General features: G+C 44.5%; 1 protein-coding gene across 3 annotated transcripts in view; it reads left to right on the top strand.

Moving 5' to 3' along the window:
• The window catches only part of LOC8039581 (formin-2), a 107,468-nt gene extending 93,891 nt beyond the window's left edge, over positions 1 to 13,577 (top strand). For all 3 annotated transcript variants that reach the window (XM_040215434.2, XM_040215436.3, XM_040215435.2), the window contains 5 exons: positions 454 to 574; positions 5,666 to 5,810; positions 7,182 to 7,331; positions 8,038 to 8,140; positions 12,683 to 13,577. In XM_040215434.2, the coding sequence (XP_040071368.1) occupies positions 454 to 574; positions 5,666 to 5,810; positions 7,182 to 7,331; positions 8,038 to 8,140; positions 12,683 to 12,748 (585 nt within the window). In that variant the 3' untranslated portion in view covers positions 12,749 to 13,577. The remainder of the gene's footprint in view (positions 1 to 453; positions 575 to 5,665; positions 5,811 to 7,181; positions 7,332 to 8,037; positions 8,141 to 12,682) is intronic.
• Positions 13,578 to 14,821: the final 1,244 nt, after the last annotated feature.

The raw sequence follows: 14,821 nt of genomic DNA, 5'->3' as shown, positions 1-14,821 counted from the left end.
GGCACCGAAGACGCTGACCTCTTTGAGTGCGAAAGTGATAAGGATGATTCGGATGCTACCACTTCTGAAGACAACAGCTTCTAAGTTTGTCTTTCGTCTCGCTCCGAATAGGTAAATATCTTTGTGTGCAGATAGTTCAAATACTTGTGTCTGCTTCGCTGAAAGGTAAGGAATTTAATTGCCTTCTTTCGTTTCTTTCGCCTTATATTAGTGTGCAAACTTTTTTCTTTTTCTTTGGTCCTTCAACTGCCCCCTCGCCTTATAATCGTGACCGCCTTATATTCGAATAAATATGTATCCCCCCCCTCTGTAATGCCTTTGGGTGCTGAAGGGTACCTCGAATAGATGAATAAACCCTCGGAGTGTGGCATCATCTGGCCAGTGTGGCTCAGCGGTCCCCCTCCTGACCTGACTGACTCTGAAAGAAAGGGCGTGTTCCTCTCCCCGTGCCAGGATGCCACGCTGGAGAAGGCAAAGTTCCCGCTGCCGGAGCCCAGCGACATGGAGCGCGCAGGACTGGTCAACTTCAACGACATTGCCGCCGACCTCGTCAAGCTACACACGCAGCTCAAGAGTGAGTGCAGCCACGCCCGAGTAATCTAGAGAATGATGGAAATTAGTAATAAACCAATTTAGTATTACCGTAGTTACTCGCATATAATGAACACACTCGCATAATGAACGCACCCCCACGACGAATACCAATATTTGTACTTTTATTTCTTTCCCTCGCGTAATTAACACACCTCCAATTTTCAGCTCCAAAAGTCTTGAATCGTGTCCAAGTTAACTAGCCACCAACCGTGTTTAGACAGCCAGCATAGTGAACAAAAGGTTTGGGCACAAACGAGCTGGTGCTGGTTAAACATTTTACTAAAAACCCCGACACTGGGACGTCAAGGGACGGACAAACACAGTCTTAAACACTGCTGAAATTATTTCGACAATGGAAGGGCTTATATTGACTTCAAATCCTACACAAAACACTAGAAATGAGGGAGAGAGAGAAAAAGAGAGAAATGGCAAATCCCATGCCACAAGCAGTACAACGAAGCAACCTTTACAGTAAAACTGAGAAGCAGTGACCTCCTTCATACAACACAGAAAAATGAACGGAAGACAAATATTTGACTGAAAACCCCGAGCTGGGACGAGAAGGGACAATCAAACACAGTCTCAAGCACAAACCATGGGAATGTGGCAAATAGGTCGTCTCATTTTGGATACAGAACAGAGAAGGTTTCTACAAATTTGATGCCCTGGCGCGTTGGGTCAAGTGTTTCATTGCGGCCTAGGAGGTTTTGGTTGACTTTCTCCGATGTCAAGTTTGATCAAGATCAGTTCTCTTTGTGTTGGATTCCTGGTCGTTTGGTTCGTTGCGTCCTTTCTTTTCTAGTGGTCCGTCTTTCGCCAGAAAAGTGCGCGTTGTGAGTGATCCTTAAAACATCTTGAAAAAAAGTGCAGTCCACTATATGAAAAATAATTTATAGTTTTTTTCTATTGCCATACAACAGCGTGCTTCCAGATCTCCTGTAAATCCAACCATGGTGCCAGTTTACAATCGGTCGATTTTAATTTTGGATTTCTTTGATGTGGTGGAATTGGATGGAAGCAATAAATATTGTGCAAATGTGAAGTCAGTAATAAGAGTCATACCTTGCAATTAGCTTTGTAGATGTTTTGTTATGCCACACCAATCCACTCGTCGGTCGAATCGTTTTCTACCACATGCGCACAATCGTTCATGAAACACAAAGCTTCTCTTGAGAACTTGGAGAGCAATGTTGTGGCCACATTCCGGCGTTAAAACAAGCACTGATCGAGGTACAAACGACCACTGCGTGTATAATTCCAAACGACTGTTGCAATCTTTCCTCTGCCAGTTTTTAAACAGATCAAACGCGCTTATGCACTTCCATCTTGCCACCCGAAACAGAAGAGACCTCTTGGAAAGTCCTTGACGTGAATATCTATAACTCATCTGATCCCAAGTGCCCCTGGTGTGGCTAAGGGCGGTCTTTCAATTTCAAGAAAACATTCAAACAAGCAGAACGACACGGACGTTTCGAGCGAATACTCTTTCTCAAGTGACTGTACCCGAGAAGGGACAAGAAGTGGGTGATGGGAGGCAAGGCCAATAATTGGGTTTTAAAACATTTCAGCCTTTCTACTCTGGTGAAGAAGGACGACCAGCGAAGCTGTACTCTGGTGGGAATGAAGTAATGGCCGGCCGCAAGTCAGCAAGCCAGAGTGGAAAGGCTGGAAAGGTTGTCATCATCTATGAGCGACGGCGGCAATCAGACAACCGGCAAGCTGGTTGTCTGGTTGCCGCCGTCACTCATAGATGGCGGTAACTGTCCGGAGTGTTTTCTACATTTATTTGCTGGCAGACACAATCCTGGGAAAACTATAGTCGGATGCAATTAACCTGAGAACAATCTTTTAGCTCCACCCACAAGCGCATTGCGCCCATCGGAAGTGCCTCCGCCGTCGAGAAAGTAGTTTGCTAGCCACGTTGCTTTTTCTTCCTCCAGGAAACGTGTCTTAAACTACTACAATATTTATTTAATTCATTCAGGACATTTAAATAGGTTAGAATATGTTTTTGTCAACGAAATAGCTTTTTAGTAAAGAAAGAAAGTCATGTCCAATGTACCGTCTTCCCAATTCCTTTTCTGTCCAAGATACTGTCTAACATACCGTCTTCCAGCTCTCAGCAGTGCTAAGCCTCGCGCCCGCTTCGAAATTTTCGTTGGCGATAGCGTCGCTGGATTCTCACGTAGTCGCGCAAACACTGCTGCAAATGCAAGCCGATACCATTAAGATTTCGTGGCGTAACCTCGGGGACGTAAAACACGGTGCAAAAAAGCAGAATAATTGTCACGAGAAACTAGCGTCGCGTTGCTAAAGCCAGCATCCATGTTGAGCTTTTTTTTTTCAAAAGGATCGCGATTGGTCCACGGAATCGTGACGTCATGAAAACGATTGGCTGGCGTTTCTCGGCATAGGATTACATTTTCCTCTGAGAGGCATTTCTGGTTTTTTCTTAGCTTGCAACCGACTATAGCCCTGAACAGCTCCGCTGTTAAAAAAAACTGAAGGGAGAGAAAATGGGCCTGAAGTCGAGATCCTGCAAGAGTGCATCTGGAGGTTAGACAATTCAAATTAGAGGGGAAGCAAACATATGCTTGGTGGCAAGAATGCGAGGTTCAGAAAATTGGTTGTGCTGTAAGCCTGCTGGCATTTGGGGTTACAATCACCAAAAACTGTCCTTTGCAAGAAGCAGTCGCTCCCTCCGCCAATTGAAGAAAAAAAAAAATGCTTTAGAGATGCCGCCCTTTGTTACATCTGTGTGCCCTGTGAGGGATGTACCATACATGGTTGGTATGGACACAGACATTCCCATCCTCTCAGTTGACATTCCCATCCTCTCAGGTGACCAGCTTGGCCAAGCAGGGTCACCCAGAGTTTAGTCCTCTTAATATTTTTATTTCCCCTCCTGCTCCAGATATTTTCTGCAGCAGTTTTACAGTGAAGCTGTTATGCGCTAGGATCTGCGAAAAAAATGTGTTTGGGGATGTTGACAGAAGACTCCCCATTGGTCGTGACAAGTATGAATAAATAAAGATAAAAAGAGGGGGCAACCGGTGTGAGTCGGCCTTTCTTGGCATTATTGCATAGCGAAGTCCTAATCCCTTGTTATCATTTTTAGGCATTGTCATCAGGGTCATCCTAGAAGTTTTCCTCAATGTCGTCCTAGAAGTCATTCTCGAGGTTGTCCTAGAAGTCATCCTTGAGGTCGTCCTAGACATCCTAGAAGTTGTCCTAGACATTGTCCTCTAGGCATCGTCCTAGACGTAGTGGAAGGGCACTACAATTTCTTTTGTTGTACCCTTCTCGCACCAGGACTTGGGGCACACTTTGTCAAGTTGCGAGACGATTTGGTGTTTGCAATATTTTTGCACGTAAATCTGACAAGTAACTGTAATGACGCTCCCTTTTAAAGTTACTTCAGAAAAATGTTAACACTGTTATAGTTACAAGTTGTTTTCACTAAGTGGTAAGGAGTTACTGTTACAAGTTAATGAAAAAAGTGACTAGTTACCGGTAACATGTTACTAGTAACTAGTTATACTGCCCAAGACTGTCGCCTGGGTTGGTGCGATTGGCTCGGAAAGTATGCTCAGTTCTATCACAGGTCGGCCTTCTTTGGGTTTGACTGTAGGTTGACCTCTAATTTTAGGCAGCGTTGCCGAGAAAGAAAAAAAAAAAAGGAAACGCGGGTCTATATATAAATGAACACTCTAGGTCAATGCAGTTAACAGTGGAGCAATCAATCAAAAGGGCGGCAAGCTTTGACTCAACTCTGGTTTCAACACCACTAAACACTGTGCAACTTCTAGAGCACAACTGCCGCTTTGCATAACATTTGGGGGTGGTTATTTTTGCAGCTTATAGTAGTATATTGAGTGGCAACTTAAGAAAACTTGGGGACATATTTTTAATGATAAATGTTTTAACAGGTGCGCTATTTTTTGTTGGCACTTTGGAGGAATGGTACCTAGGCTAAACAAGCTACCGAGTGTAAAAAGGGAAGTGAGAGAAAGTATTTATCTCACTGAAGTGTTGCACTATGCCTAATATATATGTTTTTTTTAATATTTATTGTAGATGGACACTACTGTGACTTGAGCCTTATTTCTAATAGTAAGAAGGCTGCGCGTTTCATCTGCTCGAAAAGCGTCAGGGGGCTGCTTGAAACTAACATTTTGCCTGCTACAAAACCGGCTACAGAAGGTCAAATGCGGCTTCCATCTCTGGGCATGTTTTTAGCAGCTCAACAACTGAAGAACTGAATTTTTATTTTTTCGATTAATGGGCATATTGTAAAGTTTGGAGCCTGCCTGATCACTTTGCACCTAGAAACATGCAATATATGTTCACGAGGAAAACAAAACTCCACAGTTCTTTTAAATTTGCTTGTATCTTTTGCCACCTTCGGAAGCTTAAGTTTCATTCTGCACATGTTCTTGCACTGAGATGAGGTAAAATTTGCGCGCACATAACAGTACAACACATTTCTGATTTTTCGTTTTGCTTAGTTAGAGCGTGCACGGTCTAATGCTGGCTCGGACTGACGTCCCCTCTACGGTTATTGTTTCCTGAGAAGTTTTATATATTTGTTGCTCCGCCACGATTCACCTTAAAATATTAGCGGGAACAGAGATTGCGGGCACACGTTCGCAGCTCTGACAAGCTGCCACTGCATCGAGACACGCTGCAACATAAAGTGCTCACACCTTGCGTTGCCTTTGCTTGGCCGTTCAAACACTCGAGTCAAAAACAAATAAAATGTTTTGTTAAGTTCTTGGATAGGATGCGTCATAATGTTAACTCCTCCCCCCAAAAATGAGCATAGTATTTGTGTCACAGGGAACATATCAGTTGGGAGTGATTCCGGAACATGCATCCATTTGGGAATGTTTACTCCAATACAGAAGCATGTTTGAGAATTGCTCCAGACTCAAAAGGAGCAAACAAACAATGCACTAAAATGTTTATTTTTCCTGGGCCAAGTTTGCTTTGTGGCGTCCTATCCAGGCGCAGTTAAGCATCCCTTTAAGGTGAGGCAAAGTATGAAAGGAGTGTCTCTCCACACCCCCAGACTGCGAGGCGAAGGTGCAGCGAGTGCTGGAGAAGTCTGACGAGGAGCACCAGGAGCCGTTCCGGCAGCGGATGACGGGATTCCTGGAGAAGGCCTACCAGGAGCACAGGGAGCAGGAGGAGAACCTCGAAGAGTGCCGACAGAAGTGAGCCCCTGGCAGCGCTGTCGCCACCTCAGCACACTCTCCTTACTTGGCTGCATTCGCCTCATCATCCAAAACGGAGATCTCGTTCGACGAGAAAGCAAAATAACATTTGCAGCTGTTTCAGTTTATTGATTCAACATCTCGTGCAGAATCACCATGCCTCCTCGTCGTCCTTTCGTTCTTTTTTATTGCGATGGGATGCAGGGCACTTGGACGCAGTCTAAGGTTAAGGAATGTAGTGTGGCGTGACTTGTAATGCATGATGCATGCAGAGATGTGCTTTTAGTTGGAGACGCTGGTGTTTGGTAGCGGCCAACTCTGCTGCCTTTCAAGTCGGACACCTGCAGATGACGGAATATTTGGGTTCGCTTCCATTAAAATGCCATTCTGCAGTAAAAGGAAGCATGTGAAACCACATTAAAAAAGTTGAGATGAAGTCGATGAAGTGATTAGAAAAGTGACAAAAAATGATAACGGCACACAAAAATGCAGTAAACTGTTTGGCTGCCTCGCACTACAATCGCACAGCACAGTGCAAGTCAGAGTCAGCAGTTATGCTATTGTTTGCGCTGGCCACTAAATTAAATGGCACTGTGACCACTTACAACATGATCAGGCAATTAGTTTTAGTCAATGATGCAAAGTAGTAAAGGATAGATGAGAGATCTTGTAAAATTGGCAGGGTGGCAATCGGTGTTATAGGTATTGAAAAAGAAGAAACAAAATCTTCCTTTTTTTTTTTTTTTGCTTCTAGACAAGGGCAGTTCATGATTATTACTGTGGTTTATTAACCTCTCAACCATTTTTAGTTTCTGGGAACTTCTGACCTTCACTGCGTACATGTGTTCAAAATCAAACTTGTTACTTTCAAGATCAAATTTCTAGCCTCAAACTGAATGGGGGCAAAATTTAAATTATGTCATTGCTGCGGTCTGTTGGCAGTGCTGCAAACTAAGCCATGAGCGAGCCTGGGTCGTCCAAAACGATAGTATGTGAACTGGGGAAAGCAGGCATGCTATACTCATCCTGAGCGGGTTAGGGACGGCTCGATTGACGAGTTAGGCTCGTCCAAAACGGTTTAGTTGGTTAAGCGAAAGATTCTTGTCACATGCTAACATTGTGCTATGCATGCACGCCAAGATTTTAAAAAAACAATGCTCAAAGTATTATTACTTTCCGATAATGCTCGGTGTACTGGTCTTCGAAATCCGAACACAGACATGCACTTTATGTGTCTGTGTTTGGTATGAGGTTTGACTGTAAAGTGGTCTAATATAGAAATAAGATGCGTTGATAGCTTGAGTGGCATCTGCTCAGTCGAGGTGACACTTGAGGCAGTGACTGGCGATTGTGCGTGTTTTTTCCTGGCAGGTTCCTGGAAACAAAGGACTACTTCAGCCTGCAGCCCAAGTCCAAGAACGAGTCGGAGTGGCCCAAGGAGTTGTTTGGGCCCTGGGTGCCCTTCTGCAACGACTTCAAGAACATCTGGAAGAAGGAGATCCAGCGCAAGATTAAACTGGAGTGAGTGGAATGGCTCTTTTCTCGCTTGCACATTCTGCAAGATCTTTTTGCTTTTGGGAAAGCTTGTACTGAGACCCTCGATTGGCGGGCATTGTTCTGGTAGGAAAACCCTTTTTGCTCGGATGAATGGTAGGTATCAGAGCAGTACGTGAGGAGGGTTTTTATTTTTAACCAGCACTCTTACTTAAATACTTGTGGAGAATTAAAAAATATCCAAATATAGATTGACCCCAGTGAAAGGGAAGGATATTCAAACAAACATTTATTTTGAAATGTTTCTAGTGACCTGATCTAAAACTTGTTCAGGAACTGCACTGATCGTGAACTTCCAGAAAGGTTGACTATGTGCCCCTACGCCGCAATACTTGGTCCGCGCCACATGGCCTAAGCTTCAGTGCTTTGCACCAGCGTGTTTGGAGAAGCGGCTGATGCAGTGGAACATCATGGTTCACACAACGGGCTCGTAAATTTTGCCCACTTTTATGGGTTTGGTTGGTTTAAAGCATATAGGCCGGCCCCTGATTTTACATAGGAGTGCTAGAAAAGAAATGTCAACCTACGTTCAAATAGGTATGCCGTAAGACTCGCATTTGTTACATTCTAAGTGTATATTGGAGGATTGATAAACATCTGAGCAGCCCTAAGAGACTGTGATGGGCTCTGCCGGAGACAGCAAGCACGTTGGACCACCTTTCCCTTGCCGCAGCTTGGAGGCTACACGCAAGAAAGTGAAGGAGCTCCAGGAGGCCAAGAAGAGCAGCGTCATGCGGGAGGTGGTCAAGGTGCAGGACAGCAGGCCCTCCAGACTCGTGAGTGCCTGCTCTGGGGGAGAGGGAACCCCCACAGACACTGATGGGACGTTGCTATGTCTTCTGGACACCTGTTTCGTCTGGGCAAATCCTCGTGGATTCACCCTGAGGAAATGTGGATCTACGAAAGTATTCACCCTGTTTGGTCTACCTAGGTGGATCGTCGCATGGATTTATCCAGACGAAATGAGGGATCTACAAAGAGGGATGGAACTGCTGCGCTGATTGTCCCATTGTGTGCCTATTGACTTTTCATTCGCCACACTGATACAAAGGTATCAATAAGAACGAAATTGTGCTAAGGTGCGCCCAAACTGAAATTATAAACGATCCTCGTCGAAATTAGTTTTTCCGTAGTTTCTGTTGACGACACTGACATCGGAACTTCCGGCCCAAAGGGAATGCCAGTGGATCCGAATCCCAAGCTCTGTATCCAAAAGTTGCTGCCGCAGTGGTCACTGCCATGGTTAAAGTTTGTTTCAGCTTATAACAGTTGTTACAGCATCCCTTATTGCCATGCTTCTGCTACCAGGGGCCCTAAACTCTTCAAAAACAAAACTGGAGCCGAAAGTTTGCAGAGCGCACTGATCGGACGTCGACAACAAAAACGCAAGGTCATCGTCATGACTGTCCGATTGGTGCGCTCTGTCAACTTCAGCCCCAACTTTGTGTTTGATGAGTTTAGGGCCCCAGACCTCTTTGAAGCCATTCGCTGTTGCTCTGTTTCGTGTAAGTCGACACGCAGATGATACTGCAAGCGCGAGCTCCAGGCCTTCAGCATCCCTGCCAGGAACGCGGGCTTGTGCATTGTGCGCACTGTTCAAGGCCACATGCTGGCGCTTGTAGCATCGGCTGCGTCTGGACATAAGCTGAAACGAAGTAGTATAGCTGCTGTTTGCTGTGTGCTTTTCCAGAGTCCTGGAGTCATTTCATCTGAATAGTAGAGCAAACAACGCCACCATATTGCGATAAACTCAAATGTATTTAAGTTGGCGTGCCTCCCTCTTGGATGTACTTCCACTGTTTACAAAAATCGCAGTCCACATGCAGTGTCCACACGTGCAAAATCAGTCGAGCCAACGCTCGCTCGCAATTGCGGCCAGCCAGAAACTGCGCGTGCATAACACACAAACACAGCAATGAATGCGCCCTAATACGCTTTTATGGAAAGGTGTATTGCAAGCCTGCAGCTCGCGTTTGCCCGCCCTGATGCCCCTCGCAGAAAGCTTGGAAACATAAGAAAGGCGAGTGAGCAGTGAGGCAAATGACGGAGCTAGGTACGAGCTGAATTGCTATTTCTGCCTCTTTGTTTATGTTTACCTTTTTGCAAGTCAGTTCCATCACGTGTCACACTGTCGTGCAGTTTTGCTTTATATATTTTGTGTAATTTTAATGTAATTTGTTGAAAAATGTTTCAAATGAAAAGTTAATTGAAACTACCGTTCACATGAAGTTGTCTGCATGCTATATTTCCTTGCATTTTGAAAGCCTGGTGACATTTGGCCTTTATTTTAGCATTGTTAAAACTCTTGTGCTACTCCCAACTTGCTCCAAGACTTCGTTTTTGCTGTTCCCAGCCTGCTCCAAACTGCAGTTTTTTCTGCTCCCAAAATTGCTCCAAAGATGCTTCGCCCAGTTCCATCCCTGCACAAAGGACCTACGCTGTTTCGTCTGGGTGGATCCAAGAGAGAATTTTACGCACGTTTGTGTGGATCTGCTTGTGAATTGTTCCAGACGAAACGTGGATCCACAAGAGGATCTATCCTGTTATGTTTAGGTGTATCCTCATAGATTCACCCAGATGAAACGGTGAATTCATGGGACGATTCACTGTTCTGTCTGGGTGGATTCTCTTGTACATTTTCCCAGACAAAATGGTGGATCCATGAAACGATCTACACTGTTTCATCTGGGTGAATCCTCTCATAGATATATCCAGATGAAATGATAGATCCACCCTGTTCTGTCTGGGTGACTGTTCTCATGGATTTAACCAGATGAAATGGTAGATTCACAAGAGGATTAATATTGCACCCTATTCTGTTTAGGTAAACCCTCTTGTGGATTTGCCCAAATGAAACAAACTGTGAATCCATTGGAGGATCCATCCTGTTACCTTTAGGCACAACCTCGATATCATGGTGATGTGAACAAAGATTGATAACCTTCCGTTCAGGCTGTGCCCAGGTTTTTTTGTCGGTGTCGGACAGTCCATAAAAACGGGTGGAAGCGCTGCGCCAATAGACCGATGCCACCAAGCGAACTGCGCAGGCGCGCGCATTCCGGAAGTATTGCCGCCGCCATGCTACTTGTAGTCATCGCTTTCCGGCTTCTTGGCTGAAAAGGGCTCATATGGGCGTACATCATAGTTTGGGAAGCCCTGGTGTTAGCTATTAGCTCCTGCATATCAGCACTTTATAAGATTGTGTTGTTTGTGATGCCTTAGTTTGTCATCAAGCGCAAAAAAAAACGTTTCGGTCGTCTTATCGCTTTAGTATCGCTTTGTCTTCTGCTTCGTCGTTGTCCGCTTCTTCGCCTTCGGAACGCGCGTGAACCCACTGCGTTCACGCGGTGGTCTTACTGCAACAGCGGGAAAAACAACGAGGCCACTACTCTCTCGAGCACTCCGGATAAACTTGGAAGCAAGTGAATATCTACCTCAACGCGAAAGAGCACAAAATTCAAAGGACTATGGGCTCGGTGTACCACCGCGGAACAGCGTCAAATGTGTCGGTGAAATACTGAGCTATGTAGTGCGCAGGCTTGGGCATAACTTTTATTCGACACTGAACACGAGCTCAATAGACATTCTTGGAGAGCGATAGTTTTCTAAAACTCGTTTTATTCTGGTTGACAGCCTTTGCGACAGGGTACAGACAAACTGCGGGGGGAAGCCTGCACACAAAGAAACAATCCACAAAAAGAACCTGCCTGAAGAGCCGTAACAACTCGCATTTGTCAAAATGAAACGTAACCATGCGAGATGCTTGAGAACTTCGGGTAGAGATGAGCTTTTGTGTACAGTTTCTATTCAATTTTATTTGGTTAACGGTAAGAGCTGTCCGACGGAAAATGCTTTTTTCCGCTGTGTCGATTGGTGTTAATACAGAATGGATCAGTAACGCCAGCCAAAATCAGGTTGTGGCATAATAGCCCACCAAAAACAGTTAAGTCTGATTTGGAAAAAGTTGTTTTATTTCAAGTTATACCTACCGAGAATCGCTGCTCTTTCGTCAGTGATTGTACTGATCTTTTGTAGCACACTTGTGCTCAAAACATGTCGTATCAACAACAGTTGTAACCACCAATATGCATCAAGCAAACATTGTATTAAAAACGGTCGCAGCAAGGCAGTGTGGAAGTTCCGATTGAGATAGACCAACGGATATACCGCTACGGAACGAGTGCTCAGGGAGATTCCAACGTACGGAACACTTTAGCACGCCCTATTACGTCTCATGCCCTGTGTAAGCTTACCCTCTTTAGTTATCGTGCAATGGGGTGAATATAAATTATGAATCAAATAACGAAACAAATCTAAAAACTCTTTTTCCTGCCGCTCTTCTACCGCTCTCTTTACCTTTTTTAGACACTTTTTTCGTGGGCTGCTTTCTTTCGGGAAGACATAAAATCCGATGCCTTTTTGCCTGGTGCGGTTATTGTAGCACCTTGATACAGAATGGGTGAAGACGCCCACTAAAAACCGTGAGTAAACGGCCGACTAAAAGACTCGTGCTAACCTGAAAATTCCCAAACGCCGGGCATACAACGCGCCTTGACGCGGCCAGAAAACTGGGGAGAACTACAGGTACCAGAATGCACCGTGGCAGCGGTGGAGTCGTGCAACTCCTGGTGAGATCGGTCTATTGCACCATTGTGTGCCAATCCACTTTTACTCTGCCGTCCTACTCCCCAGCACAAATGTTGTGCCAAAACTAGCCCAAAAGATTTTTTTTTTTTAAGCTATTTGATGCGGTTGTGTCAACGTCAAATCACATTATTCTCGTTTATTGAAGACAGGCGCCAAGTGCCTATTTTCATCTGACTTTCCGAATTTTTATGTAACAGATATTTTGCAAGAAAAGGGGATGGGTGATTTATCGGGGGACGGCGTCCTAACAGTGTTTTATGGTAGTAGCAATCCGATCAAACGTTGCCTAAATGCAACCCCCAAACTTTACACATTGACATCTTGTGTTGTTTCTATTTGTTGCCTCGAACCTATGGGGGTGACCTTGGTTCAAACCTCGTTGAACTTTTGTTCAGAATTTCGAAAGTTCGAAAATAGTTTAATTTCTTAGCGTATAAGTTTGAAAGTTAAAAAATTGTTTAATTCCATAGTGTGGAAAATTCGAAAAGTTTGACAACAATCGAATTTCTTGGCGCCAAAAATCGAGAGTTCGAAAATCGTCAAATTTTTTATGTGATAAACATTTCTAAACATTTTCGAACCTTTGAATCTCCTTGGTTCGATCTTCAAACCCCAGGTTCGAAAAAGGTTTGCGGCATCTCTACTTGTTTTCTTTCCTTATTTCTCCGCAGAAAGCCAAGCTGGCCAAGAGAATGCAGCAGCTCGGTCAAAGCTTCCCAGTTCAGGGACCGCCCTAGCCCCGTTTGACAGCATCTTTAGCATCGATTGTGATGGAGTGACACCGTGCTAAGATAGCAGCGGGATGTTGGGAGTGTACAAAGGTTCAAACCCACACTGTACAAATGTTAGAAAAAAACTGTAAAAAGAAAAACTTATAGGCACACTTTTTTTTTCTCTTTGTGCAGGCAGCAGTTATGCAGGGTATGCTGGGCAGCCAACAGTGCTTGAGTCACAGTTCTTTTACATATTGACCAGCAAACCAAAGAATGGTTTCCAGCTTTTTTAAATGCTCGCGTACTTAAATGTACTCCACTATGGATTGGCTCCGGCAGACCACAGCCAATGCTACGGGCCTCCACGTCCATTGATGGATTGGTTGGAAAGCATGCAGTATGTTGCCTAGACTTGGCATGTTGATTTGGGAGCACTGGCAAGCGTGGCAGAGCTGTATGCCACCATGAGTTCTTCTCGGCTTACAATTGGAACTGGCGGCCCGTAGCTTCAGCAATGGTCCATCGTGGGACGAGACAAAGTATAGGCAGTCGGGGCAGCTTTCTCTTAGCGTTTCTTCGGACATTCCACCCTACTAAATGCAGGATTAATTTATTTAATATTTATTTTACTATTTCATCTTTATAAGGTGTGTTGTAAAAAAACACACTGTCTCTTGTTCCACATAGTGGCAGTCTCGCTCTGCAGTCACGAAAGAAGGCTCGCGTGCCACAGATCTTGGCCTCGCCCCTTTTTTTTAGACATTTCTTCCGTCTAAATGCGAACTTAATTTATTGGATATTTATTTTACTATTTTGTTCCAATGAGCTGAATAAAAGCTATTCCTACAAAGCGCTCAGTCTTTTGTCATTTATGAGGGCATTATGCGTTTGCAGTTGCGTAAAGTCTCGGGAAGCATGCCTGCATTCCTGTCGCTGCTATGCTGCCTAGCTGCCTAATTCCCCTTTCTGAAAGTACAGACGGCCATTGTCGTGCAAGACACATGCCACAAGCGAGTGCTGCGGCACAGTTTGCTTTGAAGGGCCGCACAGGTTTGGTGCGTTGGCGCCTTCGATGCTACTTGTAAAAGGAGCACTCATCAAGGGGTGCATAGCCACTCACAAGTTCTTGCAACAACACTCCAATGCCTTGTGGAGTCTGCATAAAACAATTTCACTTTTTTCTTTTTATTCTAGGGATAATCTTTGCACTTGAGTAGAGGTGTTCGGGACAGCAGAAAGACCTAAAGTCCATGCCAGGTGCCTACAGCACCAAAACAATTGTCGTTGATATCAAGAGGGGTGATGCGACCTGCGAAAAATTGCATTGCATGAAACTGCTGGGTTTAGCGTAATATTTGTGCAGGTCACATTCCGTTTAAATTTTATTTACACTCGAGACAGTTCTATGGAAAGGGAAATGAGTTTAAGCCACATAGCCCAAGCAGACAGTGGCCAATGTCTAATGGTAGGCCAGTGCTTGGAAGTCCCCAGGACGTCCAAGGAATAGAACTAATGAACTCCCAACCGCTCGCCAATGCTTAGAACTTTGCTGGCCGTTCAAGGATCGGAAGTCCTGTGAACTTCAACCATTCGCCGTGACTCAAAAGTCTAATGTTTCTTCATGTTATTGACCATCATTTTAAAATGAAGCTGATAGAGCTCTGTGTAAACAAAATTTTATAAAATGTGTAATATGTTTATGAAGTTCGATAAAGCATAGAAGACGGTACCTGCAAAGGTTTAAAGGGACACTGATGGGGTATTTATGCTCGCCAAGGTTTTTAGTTGTACGTGACATGAGAGCCCAACTACCCAGAAAAGAATTTGCGGCTCGAAATTCGGTTTTTTTTCGCCCGAAAACCGCCGATCGAGAACTGGCCAGTTTGAGTCGCGCTCACTCTCTTTTCCGTGGTCACGGACCGTTTTCTAAGGTTTTGACGTGACCTCCAAATTTAATCAAAGTCGTGGGTCATTGAAGGCACACAGTCAATACTAAAAATAGAAAAAAAAAAATTAAACCCATTTTTTGTGGCTCCCAAAAAGCAGCAAATACGTTGATTGAAAAAGATCTTTCAGCCTTTCCACTCTGGTGAAGGA

Source organism: Ixodes scapularis, unplaced genomic scaffold (assembly GCF_016920785.2).
Source record: "Ixodes scapularis isolate PalLabHiFi unplaced genomic scaffold, ASM1692078v2 ptg002322l_1__unscaffolded, whole genome shotgun sequence".
Taxonomy (NCBI): Eukaryota; Metazoa; Arthropoda; class Arachnida; order Ixodida; family Ixodidae; genus Ixodes; species Ixodes scapularis.
Note: the sequence above shows the minus strand (reverse complement) of the source record. Positions and strands in the feature narration are given on the sequence as shown.